The sequence below is a fragment of the Pholcus phalangioides genome, unplaced genomic scaffold (genome assembly GCF_987345545.1).
Source record: "Pholcus phalangioides strain wild (caught in Gottingen) unplaced genomic scaffold, Ppha-v1.0 ptg000010l_1, whole genome shotgun sequence".
Lineage (NCBI taxonomy): Eukaryota > Metazoa > Arthropoda > Arachnida > Araneae > Pholcidae > Pholcus > Pholcus phalangioides.
Genome location: NW_028301603.1, coordinates 33836469 through 33857498, shown reverse-complemented (window position 1 = coordinate 33857498; position 21030 = coordinate 33836469). Strand labels below are relative to the sequence as shown.

Here is a 21030-nt window from a genome sequence, read left to right as displayed (position 1 = left end):
GTGACACTTGCTTGTCTTTTTTTTCATTTCACATGAGTGATGATGTCACTCTTTCCACCATGACCGATGTTTATGTCCGTAACACAACTTGTACAAAAAGGAAAAGTCGGCCCTCTTCTGGAACGTTTGATGAAAGGAAATTCATCGGAATAAGTATCTTTAAAATTGATTAAATATGTTTTTGCTTATCAGTATTCATGCTTTGTTATATCGCACGTACGTAACTTCAACAAAAGAAATTTTGACCATATGCGCGTCACTATAATCTTATCCAATTATTATCCAGGACTATTGGCTGCTAAGCCATTTCCCTGCACGATAAGACAAACAACTTTCTTGTTACCATCAGAGGGTTTGTAAAACTTCCTTAAAAAGGGAATTTCCCCATTTACGACGTGTGACGTGATTTCGAAAGGGGAAAAAAAGAGGCTTCATGCCCCACAAGAAATTCCTTAGGGATTGTTTTCATAAGCGGGGATTTTTTTTAATGAAGTAGGGAATTTTTAGGGACAATTAGGGATTTTTGTAAAAATTCGGGAGATTTAAGAACTTTTCGGGAGGTCGAGCGATGAAGCTAAAATTCGGGAGACTTGGCAGCTATGCCATTTTATAGGAGAAGGCCTCCGCGCGAAGCTCGCGACGTCACTGTGAAAGTCACATCACCTATAGCCACTGGATATACTACAAAAAAGGAATAAAGGTCGTGAATGCGTTGGCCTGCTATATCCAATGTAGGTGAGATGACCTATGGTGACGTCGAGATCTTCTGCTGTAGATGGTGTTGGTTCTTCTGAGTAAACTACCATGCTTTCTTTTGAATTTGTCGAGATGAACGTTGAGGATGTGGTGTGCCACTTGGAGACACATTGGGAAATTTAGTGTAACCCTATTACCTAAAGAAAAGTTGCTTATTCTTTCCCTCCTTTCTACTATATACATATGTAAGAGCCAGGGCCGTCTTATGAGCATCATGGGCCCCCGGGCCAATTCGTTTTTCTGAGGCTCTAACTAAAATTCCCGAAAATTTTCCAGGAAGTTCATTTTTGTGTGTCCCCTCGTCTCTTGAGGCCCCCGGGCGGGCCCATGCGTTAAGACGGCACTGGCCTTAGTGATTACGTCACGCTTGATGACACGTGCGCCAGTGGAAAGCGCATTGGCGCAGAAAAAACGCACTAGTGTAGACATAGCTAATGTCTAACCAAACCGCTGAAAAACTACACACGGCCGAGACATTTTCTACCTGAGCATGTCGGTTTGGCGTTCCCGAAAATTTGACCACAGATCAAGGTCGTCAGTTTGAGAGCGATCTATTTCGCTCTCTTTCACGACTGTGCGGAATCGAAAAATCCCGCACCACTGCCTACAATCTAAAGTGCAACGGCCCCCCAGGTCGAGAGATTCCACCGCGATATTAAAGCCTCTGATGTGTCCCCTTAAAAAGGTAATTACCACTGTACAGAGGTTCTACCTACAGTTGTTGGGATTACGTTCCAGCATCAAAGACCTCCAAGTATCAACCACTGAGTTGGTATACGGCACAGCCCTACGCCTTCCTGGGAAACTTCCGGCACACGGATGACTTTCCTACCTCTCGATACGATTTCTTGCAGAGACAGATTTTCTCCCGTGTGAGAGTAGTAGCAACATGATTGGAGCCAAGTGCTGTTTACAGACGAGTCCCGATTCAGTCTGGAGTGTGACACCTGACGTGTTTTCATAATTTATAAAGCACGACATGATTTAATACTACCAGGAGGCATTTGGCTTATTGAAAAGTACTTTATAATTAGATACAGTGATGTTGCATGAATAAATAAAAATAACTAAAATAGGTCTCACTGGGTATTTATTTCAAAAGAAACATTAACTGGTACATTAGAGAAGGAAAAAAAAAAGTTCAAAACATCAACATTATAAGGGAAAAAACAAGAACATAATGAACATTGAAGCTAAATGCGAACTTATTTTGGTTTCAGAGCCTAGAAGTTCAACAGATAATGATTACAAGCTTCAAATGTCTTAAGCATCCCTGCTCTTCATGTACTTGACCAGGTCAATTACACGGCAACTGTAGCCGAATTCATTGTCGTACCTATAAATGATAAACAATACATATTCAGATAGAATATTCTGAAATAACACATTAGGAGGAAAAATTAGTTAAAACAAAGTTTTAAAAAAAATGTGAAATATAGACCAGAATACATAAAAATTAGTTACATATATACACACACACACATACATATATAATTGCTCAAAAAACCAAATGTATTCCAAATGTGCCGATCAGCCTACAGGACAGATACCAAGTCAGTATTGGCACTTAAAATTTTCTTTGCATAGTTATTAAATTGCAGGCTGAGAGCAGCCTAAAATGTTTAAATATAAAAAAATATGTTTAAATATAAATCCTTCCACAACAATATTTTTCAAGGCTTGTTTGGTTTGTTTAACTATGGACATTTCCATCGCCTCTCAATATAATCCTTCTATAGCAGCGGTTCAACATTTTTTGACTCACAGCCCTTTTTGATCTGCAATTTCTATGGCGGAGCCCCGTAGGCCTATTTTTTATTTATTCAAAGTTACTGATTTATTTATGTCATTTAAAATATTTAATTATTTTTTTCAAATTTACAGGGTTTTTTAAAATTTTTCTCGAGCTGCCGTGGAGCCCCCGGTTGAGAACCGCTGCTCTAACAATATTTTTGCTTGGCCTGCATATATCATATCAGTTTCACTGTATTTGTGTAAGATACACTACATTGTTAGAATATAAACCAAACAAGCGTCACATTTGCAGAATTTCCGACGGATCTGTACACGACAGAATGAGTGTTCGAAATCCATATATTTGTGCTCCTCCAACATATTTTTGTCAGAACAGTGCTTGTTTAATGTTCTTGCTTGTGTTGCCATCCATCTATATTTTAAAGTGAAGACTATAAATGATTGAATTTTCACGTTATATAAGTATCATGTTATAGGTCTCCCTGTTCTTTGTAGAGAAACCTGGGATCCAGCTCATAATTATACCTTGAAATTCAAAACCTTCAGAAAACCAACTTATTACTGTGCTACCAACAGGGTTCAAAGCTGGATTCTCAAGGCAATAGTTCAATACGATACCTACACGACCGCAGATTCAAATGACAAGATGTAAACTTGATAAAGCAGTTTATAAAACATTTGAACTTAATCTCATAGGAAAAACATTTAACAGTGTTCTTTATGATTGACTACCATAATTCAAGTTCTCAATTATTACGCTCAAGCACCTGCTACTGATATGTGTCAAAACAGTTTAAATTAATATATAAACCTTCAAACTCACCAAGAAATAAGCTTGACAAAAGTCTTGCTAAGCTGGATTCCAGCCTTTGCATCAAAGATACTGCTGTGAGTGTCACCGAGAAAGTCAGATGAAACAACCTTTTGAAATACAAAAAAAAAAAAAAATTAAGCACTATAGTTGAGAAACATTTACACAAAAAGCACTTTACCAGTATTCTTTCCATACCTCATCTTCAGTATAACCAAGGATTCCTTTCCAGTGATCGCTCTCAGAAGCCGCTTTCACTGCTGTCTTGATGTCTTCATAAGTTGCTTCTTTTCCAAGGCGGCACGTCAGGTCAACAACAGATACATCAGGGGTGGGCACCCTGAAGGCCATGCCAGTGAGTTTTCTGTAACAAGCATACACAATCCATGTTAAAGCAAAATACTCTTCCAGGTGTAAAGCCTATTTTATTTGTGGGTGTACAAAATTTTTGGATTGCAGGTTAAAATATTAAAATTTAAGAAAGCATCCAGACTGGAGCTTGCGGTCAGGTGTACTCTGTTCTTTCCAGCATAGCCCCCAACCCCTAGGGGTAATAAATTTATTTCCCTCATGGGTCAGTGCTTGGGTTATGTCTGGGTCTCAGTATCGTCAGATGTTTTAAGTCATATTTACGTCAAAAGAAAATACATTCGTTCTGGCAATTTCTCTCCTTTAAAAAAATAGCTTCAGAGAAATTTGGTAGATGGTAATTTGTCTAGTTGGCGTGTCAAGCTCTGGCTAAATAGATTTCCCAATTATAGCTAAATTTCACTCACCCATTCAAATCAGGAATGACTTTTCCTACAGCCTTAGCAGCACCAGTTGAAGCAGGAATAATGTTTTGCGCAGCACCACGACCATCCCGCCACATCTATAAATAGAAAAAATAAAAAGTTTCATGCACTACATACACTAATGATGAAGGCCACGAAAAGAACAAGACCATGAAAGTAACTTACTTTTCCACTTGGTCCATCTACGGTTTTTTGAGTAGCTGTGGTAGCATGGACAGTAGTCTGGAAAAAAAACACGATAAATATAAAGAACAGTAAACATTTGTGTAAAATCAATGTGAAGGTAAATTATACTGAACACATAAATATAAAGACGAGCTTCCCCCTATAATGAATATTCCTAAATTGACGACAGTTGCACAATTTCCATTTGACTATCAAATTATTCCATTTTAAGCCTAAATGAAATTTTTCAAAGTCAACTACATCAAATTATGTAAGATGTTTATAACAGGATAAACATTTCAAACTATCTTTTGTCTTCCCCCCCCCCCCTGGTCTCATTTAGGATTAACAAATATAGGGCAACAACTAGACGTTCTATCAGCAAGGATGAGCATGTATTTCAACACCCCTCCATCAATATCAAAGGGGAAGTTAAAGGATTAAATTTATACCCAGGGAACCAAACTCACTGCTTTTTTTTTTTGTTGTCCCAGCATAAATATAAGACTATTTTAAAATTAATCTCCTGAAAAATTCAATCTAGTCCTATAGGAATGATTTCTAATATTGCACCAACAAACTCAGGGCTGTTAGTAGTCATCAAGAATAACAAAAACTGCAATGAAACATGGTGTCGCAAACCACTTAGAGAGGGCAAAAATAGTGTAAAATTTCTGCAAGTTTTGATGTCACACTGGAACGACAAGTACAACTTCGAAAAAGGTTTAATTATTACAAGGAGTTGTTGGAAATGGCGACAGCTAACGTCATTGCACATTCTACAACGACATAAAAAAAATTCCCAGACACACTCGAAGATACCAGGTATGCTTTTGATGTCATCCGCTTAAATTTACCTCATCTGCAACATGCGATCTTACCCTAGCGCATGCATTTCGCACGCTGCTTACACCAGATATGGTGAGCAAACCTACAAACACATTCAGCGATCAACGGACACTCAACTTTCATCTCCTCTGGACTCAGAGCCTGAATGTATTTTTTGTAATTTTTACCCTCAACATGACTTGTGACACTGTTCCATTACAATTTTTGTTCTTGATGCCTACTAACAACCTTGAGTTTGTCTAATATTAGAACACCCTGTATAAATTAGGGGGAAAAATTAGATTATAAAACAATTCTTAAAAAGTGTCACCAGACCAAAAAAATCTTACCATAAGTCCCTCTACTATTCCAAAGTTGTCGTTGATGACTTTGGCAAGAGGAGCCAGGCAGTTGGTGGTGCAAGATGCATTGCTGACAACCTGCATCGATGGATCATACTTGTCGTGGTTGACTCCCATGACAAACATAGGGGCATCAGCAGAAGGAGCAGAAATCACAACTTTCTTTGCTCCGCCTTCAATGTGGGTAGTGGCTTTTTCAATGGTGGTGAACACACCGGTCGATTCCACAACATACTCTGCACCAATTTTGCCCCATGGAATATTAGATGGCTTCATCCTTATCAAAAAAAAAAAAAAGGACTTTCAACCACCAATGGATTACCACATGAAGATTCAAAAATAACTTAAGAATAAAAATCTTATTGTCAAAAACTGCAAATTTTTTATAATTTAATGTATTTCAATATATAATCTGAAACACTAGCCAATTATTTCTACATCACAGCACACAAACTCTGGTCATATATTGCCACCACGGCCCCCCCACAAGGATGGTGCTGACAGGGATCTAGCCCTGGGGACAATTCTTTTTTGCTTTTTCGTGCAATAAATTAACTATAGAAGGGCCCGTGAAAAGTCTGACAGGGGGACTGGCTCCAGGATGTAGAGGGCCACAATTGCCATAGTCGCCACAGTGGTGGTCAGCTGAAGTTGGTTTTCTGTGGTTCCCAACTTTGAGGCGCAAATGCAAGTCAATCTCCTAGTTAATTAGTTTCGCCACAGATCTACAGGCCCTACAACAGTACAGCTATTTAATCATTATGCTTCAATCAGAGAAATTTCAGGTGGCAGCACTATACATAACAATCATTACACAGAAATAAACTTAAAGGTAGGTTCACAACATAGACATGCATATTCAAACATGTACCAATTAGTCAGAAATTCTGCAGAGGAATATGGACAAGGTGCATGTGTGGTTTAATAGGTCTCATTGCCATATAATTTCCAATCAGTGGAGCTTGGATGGGAAATAAAAAGGTGCCATCTATCAGGGGTTGCCCCAGGCTCAATAGGTGAACACCAACCCACCCTCAGTAAATACGCAAATTCAAGAATAGGATAGGTTTGTTTTAAAAAGATTGATTCGTTAATGCTATATGTATCAATACTAACCAAAATACTAATGGTTAACGAGTTTGCATCATATGTTTAAATTACCAAATTTGATAAAACCGAAATCGTACAAGTCAAACTTTTCAGGTTTATATTTCATGATTTTATAGCGAGAACTAAAATGGCATCTAGTTAAAAGAAAGCTTTGTCCTTTTGTTTACATTATAATCAGCCGATAGTTACCGAGCCCGATCTTCAACAAGTGTTATAAGCCAAACAATTTACATAACTCAAAAGTTCCAAAAGTTAGTGACAAGCTAAAAATGACAAATTCAGCCTTCATGAGCAAAAGCCTGTGGAGGCTGAATCAAACTTTCATTGGAATGTTTTTCCAGAGATTTTTCATATTGACATTACACACGTGACTAAATTAAATCAAGTAAAACATCTTCAGGAAAAACTGGACACATTTTCCTTTTCTATTCACATATTACTAATTTTGTGTAATTTAACAAAAAATCTTTTGAAATAGGTCACTTCTTTTAAAATAGCCTTGTATTTTACAGTGTAAACGAACATGAAGATTTTCGAGTAAGAATTCCAGTTGAAAATAAACAAAAAACAAATGAGTTTCTGCTCCACGAGGGGTTCTTAATAAATATATCAAGCTTTTTCTGCTTTCTTCTCATGCAAACTGCTTCACTCTATACCAACTCGTATCATATATCGCCATATAATAATTTTCAACCATTGAAGTTAAGTGGGAAATGAAGGCACTATCTATAGGTGGTCGAACCAAAGGCTCTGTAAGTAAACTTGTTTCGGACAAGCTGATTATAACTGCATCACCAACCTTCTGCCATAAGATTCAAGATGTGTGGCACGTCCAGTATACAGATGCCGATTGAATGACTGCAAACTTCGGCAGAAATAGACTTGAAAGTCTGGGGGCACGATGTCAATTCATATATACATTAGATCAGTCGACTCCACCTTTGATGCTGGGGGAAAATGCCCGCGCCCCCATCTCTGCCCATGAACTAGAGTCCCTTGATAAATTATATTCTAATCCTGTACACGTTACATGAACTAAACTAAAAATTTAACAAAATTGCTCAAAGACAGCATATAATGTAGGTGGTGAAAATGTTCATTAAGGGTTAAACCCAATTTAATTTTTCAAACCAAGAGCAATTTTGGAAACCGACTTCTCCCAAAACAAAAAACCATGGGCATACCCAGCGAGGGGTAGCTGCCCCCTTCCCCGGAAGAGAAATTAAAAGTAACTGGTACATGGCACAGATGTATCAATTTAATATCGTGAGTTGTCCCCCCCCCCCCCAGTACACCCTTGGAAAAGACAATATATAACATTGCACAAACATTAACATATATTGAAAATTAAGCTTCGCCATGACCAGATTCTCTGAACAAGAAATCTTGAAACTAGAGTTTGCTGCCATTTCTCAATAACAACCAATTTATTGGAATAGTCTCATTTAATGACATTCCACACAAGTAGACAAGTTCTAATAAATATAAAACTGAGTGGTCATAGTTTTTTTTTAAAAAAAGCTTTTTAGCACCATTACCTAATCAATCTTATTTGTGTAAGATGCAAATATATGATTCAATAGACAATATTTTTATCTAGACATTTAACTGTACAGGATATATTTAAGATAATTAAACAAACTACAATGCAAATATTAAACTGTACATACTCCTGGAACACGTGGATCTTGTGCCCATCGACAACCAACATTCCACCTTCCTCATGAACATCTCCTTTGTAACGACCATGGGTAGAGTCATACTTGAACATGTATACCTATCAAAATTAAAAATTATAAAAATATTAAGAAATTCAAGGATTTGATACATGTCATTTGTTAATGAATTCATCACCAAGTTGGCATACTTTTTCGCGATATGTTTACATTAGGTATGACAAGCACATGTGGCAAATTTTTTAATTTGATAAAACTTAATTTTCTCTAATTTTGCTTTTTCTTAATCTATAAAAAGATGCAATACTATATATAGCCATGTATCACGTTGACCTATGGAAAAAATTTGTACCTACTAGACAATCTTACATTAGCAGAAACTTTGGCCAGAGATCTCCAATCACTTTGTAAATTGACCGGCCGAGACCCAAATCATTTCTGAAAAATCTGACCAAAACTTCATCAATTGGATTTTGACAACCATTTTTGGATATTAACAGCCTGGAATTTCATTTGTAATTGTAATTTGAAAAACAAAAACCAGCCTTATAATTTTAATTATTCTCCTTCGTAAACAACCTAATCTCAGTCAATTTAAAAACAATGTATCACCATTCCCTGCAAGGTCAAGACAACTTTTTGTTCAATTTAAAACTCCTATTTGTATAATAACATGCTGTTTGAACTTCCGCTTGCAAAAATAATTACAACTCGTGCTTGAGCAAGATTTTTTCTTTCAGTTTTGAACGTTCAGACTACATAGTTAAAGACAAGGTAATAGAATTTTTATATTTTTGCTTGCAAAATTACACTGGTTGAATAGTTTGATTTTAATTTAGAAACGCCAAACAAATATCAATGTTAACACATTTTTTTTGTTAAAGGAAAAGCCCTCTTATTCCACCAGATGCATACGAGTATAAAAACGCAACTTGTGGCCAGTGAAAATTGTTAAATGAACATATAGCAAGCTAGAATTGCATCACCTCAGGGCTGCAACTAGGGGGGGGGGGCAGAACAGGCGGGTCTCGTGCCCCGGACCACAGAGGGCGTAAGTTTTATTCTTAAACCTCTACTTCAACATTACAAGGAAGTGTCAAAATGTACACTTGCCCAGGGTGACGAAGCATCTAGTTGCGCCCTTGCATCACCTCAGACTAAATCTGATGAACAGGTTAGATTTTTCCCCCATGTAATTTTTTCCACTAATGAACAGCAATTAGCCATAACTCCAGAGCATTTGAAATAAAAATAGAATTTCAAATCACCATGTTTCACTCATTAGAAACCAACACCATATTCTAACCAGGAAACAATTCAGGTAAGTAAAACATTTAGATATTAAAGTGAAACTCTACTCAACTCAGTTTAAACTCTAAATATTCATGTAAAAAAATCCTTACCATGTATTTGACGTCAATGAATGGATCATTGACAGCTACCACTTGAACACCCTTGGCCAAAGCGGCCCTAAGAACAAGACGACCAATGCGGCCAAAACTTTAAAAAGAAAAAACCCAGTTTCAATTACACAGATAAGAAACCTAATTCATGACATACGATCTGCAGATTACAGACCGTAATTCAAATTATACACTTTATACACTTTTTACACTCATTAAGATGTAAATAAAGTTTAATAAATCAAATTTTATGAAATCTTAACAAAATACTATAACAGCATTGTACCAACACCTTCTGTAACAGAAAGCCTCTACGTAAAGCTCGTGACATCACTGAAGTCGTCTATTTCACCTATAGTCACTGGATGTACTACAAAGAAAGGTCGAGATTTCACATACACTGACCGCTATATCCGATGGCTATAGCTGAAATGAACTTCAACGACAAAGTTTCAAGCGGAGGCTTTCTGCCATAGGTGTTGATTGTACACCCATTGTCAGAAGGAAAAAAGACTAGTTTTTAAATTTTGATTCTAATTAATGAAGTAATTTTATACTTTTCATATTAAACATTTAATATAAAATTTCCAACAGTATGAAATATTTTAAGTGTTTTCAATTTAATGAGATTTAACAGTAATGCTTTAGAGTTACATGATAGATGTGACCGACGATAACCATCCAAGTAATATACGATTTTACATGATTCAATGATTTTACAATTCATATTAGTTGATTGGAACCAAAATTTGAGAACACTTTCCAACTATGGGTATACAATACTTATAGTGTTTTGTTACAAATTGACAAAATTTGATTTGGCTTGCGTGATTTTAATTTGACAGTTAACCCTTTGTGTCTAACACAGGTTTTAAAATTGATAGTGCAAATGTTAAAAATTTACAAATGATTAAAGTCGCGTTATGTTTTATATAATACAAGATAACAACCGACGTCAATAGACCCAAAATTACAAAAACCACGGCTATAAGCATTTCGGAACTATATGGAATTCCTTCATCAGTATATATAGCAGAAATAATGAAATATAAATGTAAAACACTCTTTATAGCAGGAGTTACTCATATTTCTGTATTACATGTTTGGATAACTTGTCTATTGAAAAGGAAAAAACACTTGTTTACTGCTTTGGGAATCAAGAAAAAATATTCACGTATAAGTTTATATATCTGTCAATTTTGACCAAGTACATTGCCAATTTACCATCAAAGAGAATCAAATTTTTTCAAGCATAACAATAACAGATTTCAGGTATGAAATTACGACTCTCTGAAATTGACAGATATGGATGAAAGCCTTGGGATTCAATTCACAAATAAAAAAAGTTTATCTCTATATACTGTAGCCTCTCTAAATCTAATTTCATCCACTTGTGATGTTCTCATAGAATAAAACAATTCTTACTGAAGTATTACGTAATGATTTCTATCTCAATCCAGTGACAGAAGCGGATTAAAGTCACTCAGGACCCTAGGTATATAAAAAAATATTGGTCCCCCATATTAGAAATTTAGGGTTTTGCAGGGACCATCACAAATCTGGACCTGGTACATCTGCCATTAAATCTTCCTCTGTGCAGCGATTGTGCTTGAATAAGAAATTCACATTTCTCTCACAAAATACAACTCCAGAATCATAGCACCACAATCCATGCAACTTGAGGAAATACAAGTCTGTATTCTGCATATAATCAATCATCCGTTCAATTAAATATATCAGCACTAGAGACCAGTATTTTATACACTGCCACTGACAGAGTGGTTGCTCTGAAATTTATAAGGCCCCTGAAACAATTTTTTATTTCCCCATTCAGCACTTGGTCACACTCAGCTATATTGATTTTTTTATATATAGACAAATTTGCTTATCAAGCATTATTTGAGCTCTGCTTTAAAAAGTCAATTTTTTCCAAACCTTGTGTACATGTAAAGTTAGTTTCAGACCTGCAGGTGCTCACCCCCTACCTTTAGACCTACAGGAAATTCACTTCTGAATCAATTCAGGGTTATTCAGAGATCCATGTTACAAGACTATCCCTTCCAAATGGGCAGAAATAGACACGAAAGGCTAGGAAGAGAGCACAATGAAAGCTGGACATGGCAATTCATATTTATGCACATAATTGGCTCTATCATTCATATTGGAGAAGACAACCCCCCATGTCTCCCAGCCCTATATTACTTCCCATGCCCTTACTTATCACTATCAGCTCCACTGCTAGTGAACAGGACCATTTTAAAAACATTGTGGCTAAGTGATTTTTTCCACGGCCCTACCTGGCAAATTCTCAAAAATTTAAATTAGTTCTCATTTTTGCGAGGCCCTTCTCTTCTCGAGGTGCCCGGATGGGCCCATTCATTAAGACAGCACTGCTAGTGAACAAATCCCCATGTGATAAATTAATATTAACATTAAAAATTTCCTATGCCGATTACCAGGACATCAGAATATTTAGAAATTTATATCCAATTTGTCAACCAGCATAAAGAGATCTAGAAAATATCCAGTCCTGGGAAAATAAAAATACCCTCCATTTCCAACCAAAAAAAACCTAAGAAATTTGGCTGTTATAATTTTTTTCAATTTATCCAGCATTAATTTTTAAACGAAAATATTCAAGTAGGAAAAATATATTAAAAAAAATTAAATATAATCAAAGGATTATCTAATTTACTATTAACAATGACAAAACAGGTCATAAATTCAGTGTTGGGATTTTTCCAGCAAGTGATACCCCAACGCTCGGACACATACATCCAAGTCGTAATGACTTTATACATATATGGATTTGAGCGAACTACAGAGCCATCCAAGGAACTAAAGAAAACATGAGCAACTGGTCCGACTATTCTACTGGGATATATATAATTAGTTTCTCAACAATTTTTTATCCAAATAGTAATTTTAAAAATCTTAGTGAAACATATGTCCTGTTAATAATCAAAAGGTCAAAACTTCAAAACTTTTTTTTTTAAATTCGTGCCAGTAAAGTCCAGAGACACGTTTAGAAACCACGCATGACAACTCCAGTTACACAGAATTACCTGTTTTTTTTAAGACAGTTATAATATATAAATTCAATTTAAAAAGAAACCAATTAGTTCTCTTTTTTTTTTGTTATAAAACAAAAAGCATACATATAACGGCAAGACAAAATTTTTTTTATCTACTAAAACCACTTTTATGCTATCCAGCAAGGTCAGATAGTCATTTGCCAATGCTTGCTTTCAATGTTTGCTGCCACCTGCTGTAATGACACATAAGCTGGCTACACAATGGCCCCAATGTTCCTTGGCAAATACAGACGTGCCAACTTTTGAAATCCAGAAATTTTCCCGAGGGGGGCACCCCCCCCCCCGACACTCATAGACTATCAAAAAGAGTTCATAAAAGAATTTTTGAAAAAACTTTTTTTTAATAAATTAAGAAAAAGTTACATTCTCTCCCTTCCCCCCCCCAGACAGGTTCTGCATTGCCCCTGAGAATATAATTCCATGCGTCTTTCCATGCAGAATAGAGAAATCACATCTACATACTATTCATAAAGTATGTGTTTCCTTTTGTGGATGCTATCAGTGATTGATAATCTTGGGTATATGAATTCTTAAAAGCTTTATATTTAGCTGTATATAGCTTAAAGTTTTATATTTGCTTTCTAAAGATGTTTAATCGGAAGAAACGATTAAAAAAAAATTCAAATTACAAAGCTGCAGACGGAAAAAAACGTGTTTAACGCGCGGCTGTTAATGGAATACAATAACGATTATACAGGAATTTTGACAACCAAGGTCATGCCCCTGATTAATGATTGCCGATAAATGCTACGAAAACAAAGTCGCATCTTTGCCAGTTACTTAAATGCAGTCACTTTTTTACGGCTGCTCGATGGAAATGACTACAACTGTCCTCTATGGGTGCTTTCCTTAACGACGAAGGTAATTATTGACGCCACGACAACGTGAAAGCTTGCATAAAATCTAATTTTCTGCCAAAATCCGGAGAAATTTTAACAAATCTGGAGAGCGGGAGAAAGGATGAAAAATCCAGAGTCTCCCGCCTAAATTGGGAGAGTTGGCAGGTCTGCAAATATTTGATTCCAGAACATCTGTTGTGACTTGACATTCAGGGACAGATCTAGACAGGTGTCAAAAGGTGTGGGCGCACCAGGCAATAGAAATATTTTTTGAATACATTTTAAACCACACGGGAAGGGGTGCCCGATTACCCTAGCTAAAAATATTTAGTTACAGCTTTGAAGAGCAATAGTCTACAAGTGACAGCCTTTTCATTGTGATCCAGTTTATAAAATATACATATGGTACCCCCACAGACCGAGCTTTCACGGGTCCCGTCTGTAAAGTATTTATAGACATGAAGAAAAAATCATTTCAGATTTGAGCCTCGTCAGCCCCATCCTTGCAATATGGTTGTAAAGTAGAAATAATATAACAAGCATTACTTAGAAACAAATTTCACGTTAGGTTCACAACACGTGCATGCACATCCAGCATATATCAATTCGTTAAAAATTCTATAGGGGAATGTATGGAGGTGCATGTACAATTGAACAATAGTAATGTTGTAAAGCATTGGGTTCTTACTCCCCAAATGCCCGGGTTCACAAATTTTCACAATATCTAGAAATATAACACAGATGGTAGTGCTAACAAGAATATTAAATAACCACAACTCTAACAGATACATCAAGGACATATATATACACACACATTTCAGCATGTACCGATTCGTTACACATTCCCAAGAATGTATTTGAGGTACACTTTCAATTACGAAGTTTTCTCAAAAGAAGTTTTCACACAGTTAAGAGTTATTCTCGAGTATTAGTGTAAACCTGGTAAGTACAGAGATGTCTGAGGTCACTGGAAGAATGAGGAAAAACCTTTATAGAGGACTGGAATGCCATTTTCGCAATGGGCCGCAAAATGCTTAGGCTCGTCTCTGTTGGCATTCTTCGACGAATGTGTAGTCAGATTGATTGGAAGATAAAAACTGCTCTGTTTTAACTTTGGGTTTGAAGGTTTTAGTCATTCTCATCTAATACCTTCTAGCCTCTAACATTCGGCAATCGTTATCAGTAGTGGAGCAGCCACATGACCACCAACCTTGAAACAATGGTCAGGCTGGACACTATCATAACCTCTGCTTTAAGGAACTGTCAGCCAAAACCTAAATACCTATCTAACATTAAAACCCTATTCTACTGAACTGCATTATAATAAACATTCCTTTTGTGTGTTGACAAAGTTCTTAGCGCAAGGAATTGCAAAATTATCCCTCCTCCATGTCTTGTGGTGAGAATCCTGGCTAGACTTTCAAAAACTAGAGGCTCCAATCTATCTTGTATATGTATAAGCATTGGTATAAAGTTAGGAAAAATATTGCTCTACTAGCTATAATACCCGGCATTGCCCAGGTTTTCTTGAATGAGGCTTTTTGGATCACGTGATATCTCCCTCTTTGTTTGAGAGACATACAAGCCATGTCCAAGTTAACCAATATGGCAACTTCCTGCGCGAATTCATGAAATAGACCTAAACAAATCTAGATTTAAAGAAACGTAGAAATGAATATATGTTTTCCCCCTTTTTTAAGGGTCTCTCAGTATTTCGACCCCCCCCCCCCCCCCGCCCCCGAACTTCAAGTTATCCATCTGCCAGTTTCAGCTTCCAAAAATGTTTAAAGCTGTGGAATTTTTTTGATGTACTTTTTACGGGCCCATAATTAATTTTAAAATATCTTATCCCACATGAATTTATGCAGTTTGAATATCAAAAGACTATATGGAGACATTAATTTTCATGCTTGAGAAGATATAAATAAAAAGTTGAAATCAATGTTATTGCATGGATATCCAACTCAAAAGTAGGTCCGGCTAATTACTTCATATTTAATCTCCTGGGCTTCATATATCTCTAAGCGAACTCAATATTTCAAAAATCGAGAATTCAATACAATTTTTAAAATTATTGATGTGGCAGGAAACTCCCAGTAAAAATTTCCGCATTTATGCAATAAAATCTGCAATTTTAACACAGAAATCTATGGAGGATCATCCTTTGCCTGACCTTCAAAGTGATGCTGATTCTGACGACTATTGAAAAAAGTGGCAAACCATTATAAAGGCATAGATTGTTATGCATATACACTGGCAGCGTTAAAGAAGCGACAAACCATTGTAAAGGCATATACATGTCTGAAACGCATTGCTAAGGATCCATGGTAACCAAAGTAAATGTTCGGAAAGTGATTGAGACCGAGAAACCATTGTTGCCCGACGGTTTTTTGCCAATTTGGGGCATTTGTCCTGCTCTGACAAACTTTTAAAATAGCCTATCGTTCAAGTCGGGTCCTATTTGGCATATATGCAAAATTTGGCGATAAATAGATCTAAAATTGTAGATTTGTATAGAGAAAAACACACAAAATCAATTTTATATATATAGATTTTCTTCCCCAAACTCAACAGGCACTATCGAGATGATGGCACATAATTGTAAGACTCCATACCCATGGCCTGGGTACAAGTTTATGCCTTTGTAAAGCCAGTACTAAACATAGAGCCTACACAAGAGAAAGCTAAAGATTGAGAATATCTTTATTAGCCAATGTTACACAAGCCAGTATTTACCCTAAAAACCGCAAGATTACTATATTTTCCTCCGCATAATCGACAGATTATCTGTTAAGAAAGTGGGTTAACATTAAAAAAACCACTACGACCAATATGCATAAAATGTTATCAGCCGGATGAGTATTCTGACGAGTCTGAATTTTAAGGTTTTTGATTGAACTGTAAATTTTGTGTGAATAATGGCAGTTTCATAAATTTCATTAATTAATGTATCAATGAATTATTGAAACAAGTTTTTTAAATCCTGTAGCTAATATGCCAACATGGCCATCACTGTTTTCCCCCTTTTCTTCAAATTTCACATGGAGATTATGTGTCAGTGGATTATACACAAGAAAATATAAAAGTTTACCGACAGATTTTTCATAAAAGTTGAAAAATTCAACCAAATTAAATTGTAACAAATACACATAAGTATCTGCGAACATAATCAATAAGCTTATTGGGTTTTTTTAAGGTTTTGTAATAGATCTTAAACTTTTAGTGTAATCTAGACCAATAAAAAATTACATTAGTATTTCTCAAAGTGTGAGCCACCGCTCCCAAGGGCGTGGCCAACCTTTGTCAGGAAAGAGCAGGAGATTTTGTTGTGAAAACAAAGAATAGGGACACAAATCAAACATCATTTCAGAATAAATTATTCTGGGGATCTGCAGATAAACTGAATTGGGTAGGGGAGAGAGACCCTACCCACATTATGTAACAGGACTCCCCAGACTGGTATTTTTGCTGCCTCCCACCGCGCCCCCCCCCATTTGTTTATCACACTAAACATGAAAAACACTAACAATAAAGGATAGTTTCCCCTCTCCCATCAGCCTAATCCTTGTTAAAAAACCATGGCCAAGGATGACAAAAAAAATAAAGAACCACCAAATTACATCAAAAGAAAATTTACCGACCTTGAAGCAAAGTCATCCAAACAAAAATAGATGTTAATATACTCCGAAACACTAGCTTTAATACAAAAATGTTTAGAAATATTTTACTGCCACAAAAGACATCCAGTACTTGGCCATCTATAAGGGTGGGACTGACAAGACACTAACCCAAGGGCCTAGAATGATTAAAATCATTAACATTCATCACATTCTGTGTGTGTGTGTAAATGCAGTATAGCCTTCCCCCACTAAAATTCTAGACCAGAGACCATACAGAGAACTTGGCTGCATTTACAAATGAATCAAACTATTCAGCGAGATTTATTCCTAGTTTTTATAAAAACAAAACATGGAGCGTAAAGCTGTAGCATAACTTCTTGGGACCCCATAAAAAAAATTACGTAAAATAAATGCATTTTATGTGAGGTTCGCAAGCCACATAAGGGCCCTGGTTGTCCCAGCCTAGTTATGGCCCTTCATGGGTGTGCAGTGACATCTTAACGCATGGGCTTACCCAGGCACAACCCGGGACAGGGTTTAAGCTACGGTCACATTTTTCGTAAAATGCGAAAGTAGTAACAGCCACTTTCTCAAAAATGCATACAAGAGGTACAAAACAAGTAGACATCCAACCATCAATCATTACATTTTGCTAAAACTCCCCCCCCCCAATTTTCGCTTTTTTGCAAAAGGAATTTTTTTTTTTTTATCCAGCTTAAACCCTGGCCCTCAGAAAAATAACAAGCAGTTTAATTTTAAGAATTGGCCAGGTAGGGCCTCAGAAAAATCACTTGGCCCGGGGACCCATGATGCTCTTAAGACAGTCCTGTGGGAGTGTCTAAAGAGAAAACGTACCTCTTCCCCATCCAGTATGGGGGTGAACCTGGAGATACAAAAATGATTACACGCTTGAAAAGAGACCCATGTACAGGGGCTGACAGGGCTACAGCCCTGGGAGTCCATACACTTTTTTTTTCTGTTGCTTTTTAACGATATAAATTCATAAAGGGGCAACGTGGAAGTCTGACCTGGGGGCCATGCATGATCTTGTCCGCGGAGACCCCTGATCCGAGGGCCCCCCCCCTCAAACAAATTACTGAATCCAGAATGATCCAAGACAGAATTTTAACGCAAGGCCTAGCAAATCAAAAGCTGGAATAACCCCTAACGGCATGAATTAACACTAAAAAATTAAAGAAATAATAAATTTAAAAAATTCTTACCCGTTGATTCCAACCTTTGCCATTTCGAATTGGACCTGAAATTAAAAATAAAATTCACGCAATTATAAAACTTCGTTTAACACTATCGACGATCCGATCAAAATTAGTTCAACATGGAACGTGAGCGGCTGCACGTAACTTCAGACACGAGCCAAATAAAATAATTAACCTTGAAACAGGGAGGGGAAGATCAAATACGTTTGAAAGACGAAAAGCTCTTTAAGCTAATTAGGACCGAAAAATTAATTATAAAAACAAAAACCACTTCTGCTAAAATAACACTCAATATGCCTAATGACGATCACACTTTAAACTACAGCCCGGATTTAAAGGGCCCTAGAAATTAACAAAAGCTATCGAAATTCTAGGGCGAGCCCTAAATAAACATTCAGTTTTTAGTTCTGAAACTAATTATTTCTAAATATTGAGAGTTTTCAAATACTAAGTTTTTTTGTTACCTTTTAAAAGTGATTTGAACGTTCGAAGGAGATGATCAGATTGTGGAAGATGGAGATCCGGCGGCAGTCACCTTGTGAAGGTCAAAGCGAACACCGACCGGCGGTTAAATATCCACGGCAATACTCTCGATTGCAGGCGCGGAGTAGCGCTGTCTGGCTCAACGGCTGTGTTATTTGGCGACTTTTCGCTCTTACTCTCTCTCTCCGGAATGTGTTTCGGAGCTGATGGGAAAAAAGTTTGTTTCGTTTTCCTTCTGATCGTAGGTGGGGATAGGCTTGAAGTCTCGGGGGGCACGATGATGGTGATGATGTCAATTCATATACAGTTGAATCCCGTTATAACGAACTCCAAGAGTTCGGAGGAATCACTTCGTTATAACGAAATTTCGTTGTAAAGGAATTCCAGGTTTTTGCATTGTTCCCATGAAAACTTATCCGGGAGATTAGAAAAGTGTTCGTTGAAACGAGATTTTCGATATAACGGTATTCTTAAAACGATCTTAAAACGATCTTATTCTTAACGATAATTAATAGAAAAACGGGATTCGACTGTATACGCAAATACATTAGATCAGTCGGCTTTACCTTTGACGCTGGGAGGCATGCCCCCCCCCCCTTCCCACCTCCACCCATGCTTCTGATGAAAATTTCAGGCAGGGCTGGAGCTGCAAATAAGCTACTGTCATCCGGGCATGGTCCCCCGAGGGTGGGGCTGACAGGGCTCTAGCTCTGGGGCAAGGGACAACTCTCATCGTTTTTTTGTTTTTTCACGTTATATGTCCCAGCCTAGGTGCCTTGCTCCAGAATGTGGGGGGGGGGGGGCATGCCTCCGGCCAGTATCCATCTCAGCGGCCCCCCGTAATTTTCAACGCATAGAAGAGTGCAACCAACAGCACCTTTCCTTTTCCAGTACTCCGGGCACCAAACCGCGGCCGCCCTAATCAGATGCAGGACCCTTTGCGAAAATAATTTCGGGGCTGTCTTTAGACCCGATTTTATAGATTTTGTAGGGGGAAGAGGGAGGGAATCGGGCATGGCCCTCACATCCTGGAGCAGGGCCCCTAGGTTGGGATCTTCTGCGGGGCCCCCCGACTAGACTTTCACGGGCCCTTTATGATGAATTTATAGAGTGAAAAAGCAAAAAAATTGTGAAAATTGTCCCAGGCCCCAGGGCTGGAGCCTTGTCAGCCCACCCCTTGTGGGGGGTAGGGAATCGGGGCATCCAATGATTCGTGCATTATCACAGAATAAACAAGAATGCCGAAAAATATCTATTCACCAATGACAATTCAGAATTAACGAGTGAGAAAATCCCAGAATAGATGAAGATTTAGAATTTATCAGTATAAAAAATTCCAGAATTAATGGAAATTCAGAGTTAATGAAAGAAATAATTCGAAAATTGATAAAAATAATTTCTTTCATATAAATTCCGAATTATTCATCATCATAATCAGGGCCGCAACTAGATGCTTGGTCGCCCGGGGGCAAGCACGCATGTGGCTCTCCCTTATGATGTTTAAAGAGACGTTAAAGGGCGAAATTTTTGGGCCCGACTCTGGTCCAGCGAATGGGGCACCAGTTCCGCCTGCTTCACCACCTCCCCCCCTACTTACGGCCCTGATCGTAAGTGCGGGGCTCACCAAAAAAGCTAGAATATCGATAGAAAATCGCTGAAAGAAAACTTCAGTGAAGAAATGAATTCTAGGATTGGTGAATGAAGTAATTACGAATTCGTATTAAGTAAACGTTTCATAACTAATGGAAGAAATTATTTTAGAATTATTGAAATAGTAAATTTAATTTAAGAATTATTGAAATAGTAAATTTAATTTAAGAATTATTGAAATAGTAAATTTAATTTAAGAATTATTGAAATCAGGGGGTGTCAGAACTGTTACGAACCTGCGGGTGCTCGTCTTGAGTTCCATGTAGGAAATTTCGATTTCTGAATCAATTCTGTGGGTGCTCGGACCTATTTTGCAAACTTCCGTGGGTGCTCGAGCACCCACAGCACCCCCGGCTCCGACGCCACTGATTGAAATAATTCTAAGTTAATAATTACTGAAATAACTAAGTTGGAAATTATTTAAAGACATCATTTTTCATAATTATTTAAGGAAATAAGGTGGGGG

The 21030-nt window shown here is 37.2% G+C and overlaps 1 protein-coding gene across 2 annotated transcripts; it reads right to left on the bottom strand.

The window, feature by feature from the left end:
* Nucleotides 1–1829: 1829 nt before the first annotated feature.
* On the bottom strand, nucleotides 1830–18964 carry LOC149081326 (glyceraldehyde-3-phosphate dehydrogenase 2-like). Of its 2 annotated transcripts, XM_089238156.1 has the most exons (10): nucleotides 18896–18964; nucleotides 18438–18472; nucleotides 9661–9757; nucleotides 8252–8358; nucleotides 5460–5748; nucleotides 4282–4338; nucleotides 4099–4193; nucleotides 3521–3686; nucleotides 3335–3432; nucleotides 1830–2092 (listed from the first exon to the last, which is right to left on the bottom strand). In XM_089238156.1, exons 2-10 carry the CDS (start codon nucleotides 18458–18460, stop codon nucleotides 2020–2022), a joined length of 1005 nt encoding a protein of 334 aa, XP_089094282.1. In that variant the 5' UTR covers nucleotides 18461–18472; nucleotides 18896–18964; the 3' UTR covers nucleotides 1830–2019. The 2 variants fall into 2 exon arrangements, with proteins under 2 accessions (XP_089094282.1, XP_089094283.1); XM_089238157.1 differs by lacking the exon at nucleotides 1830–2092 and having other exon boundaries at nucleotides 3331–3432.
* Between the last annotated feature and the right edge of the window lie 2066 nt (nucleotides 18965–21030).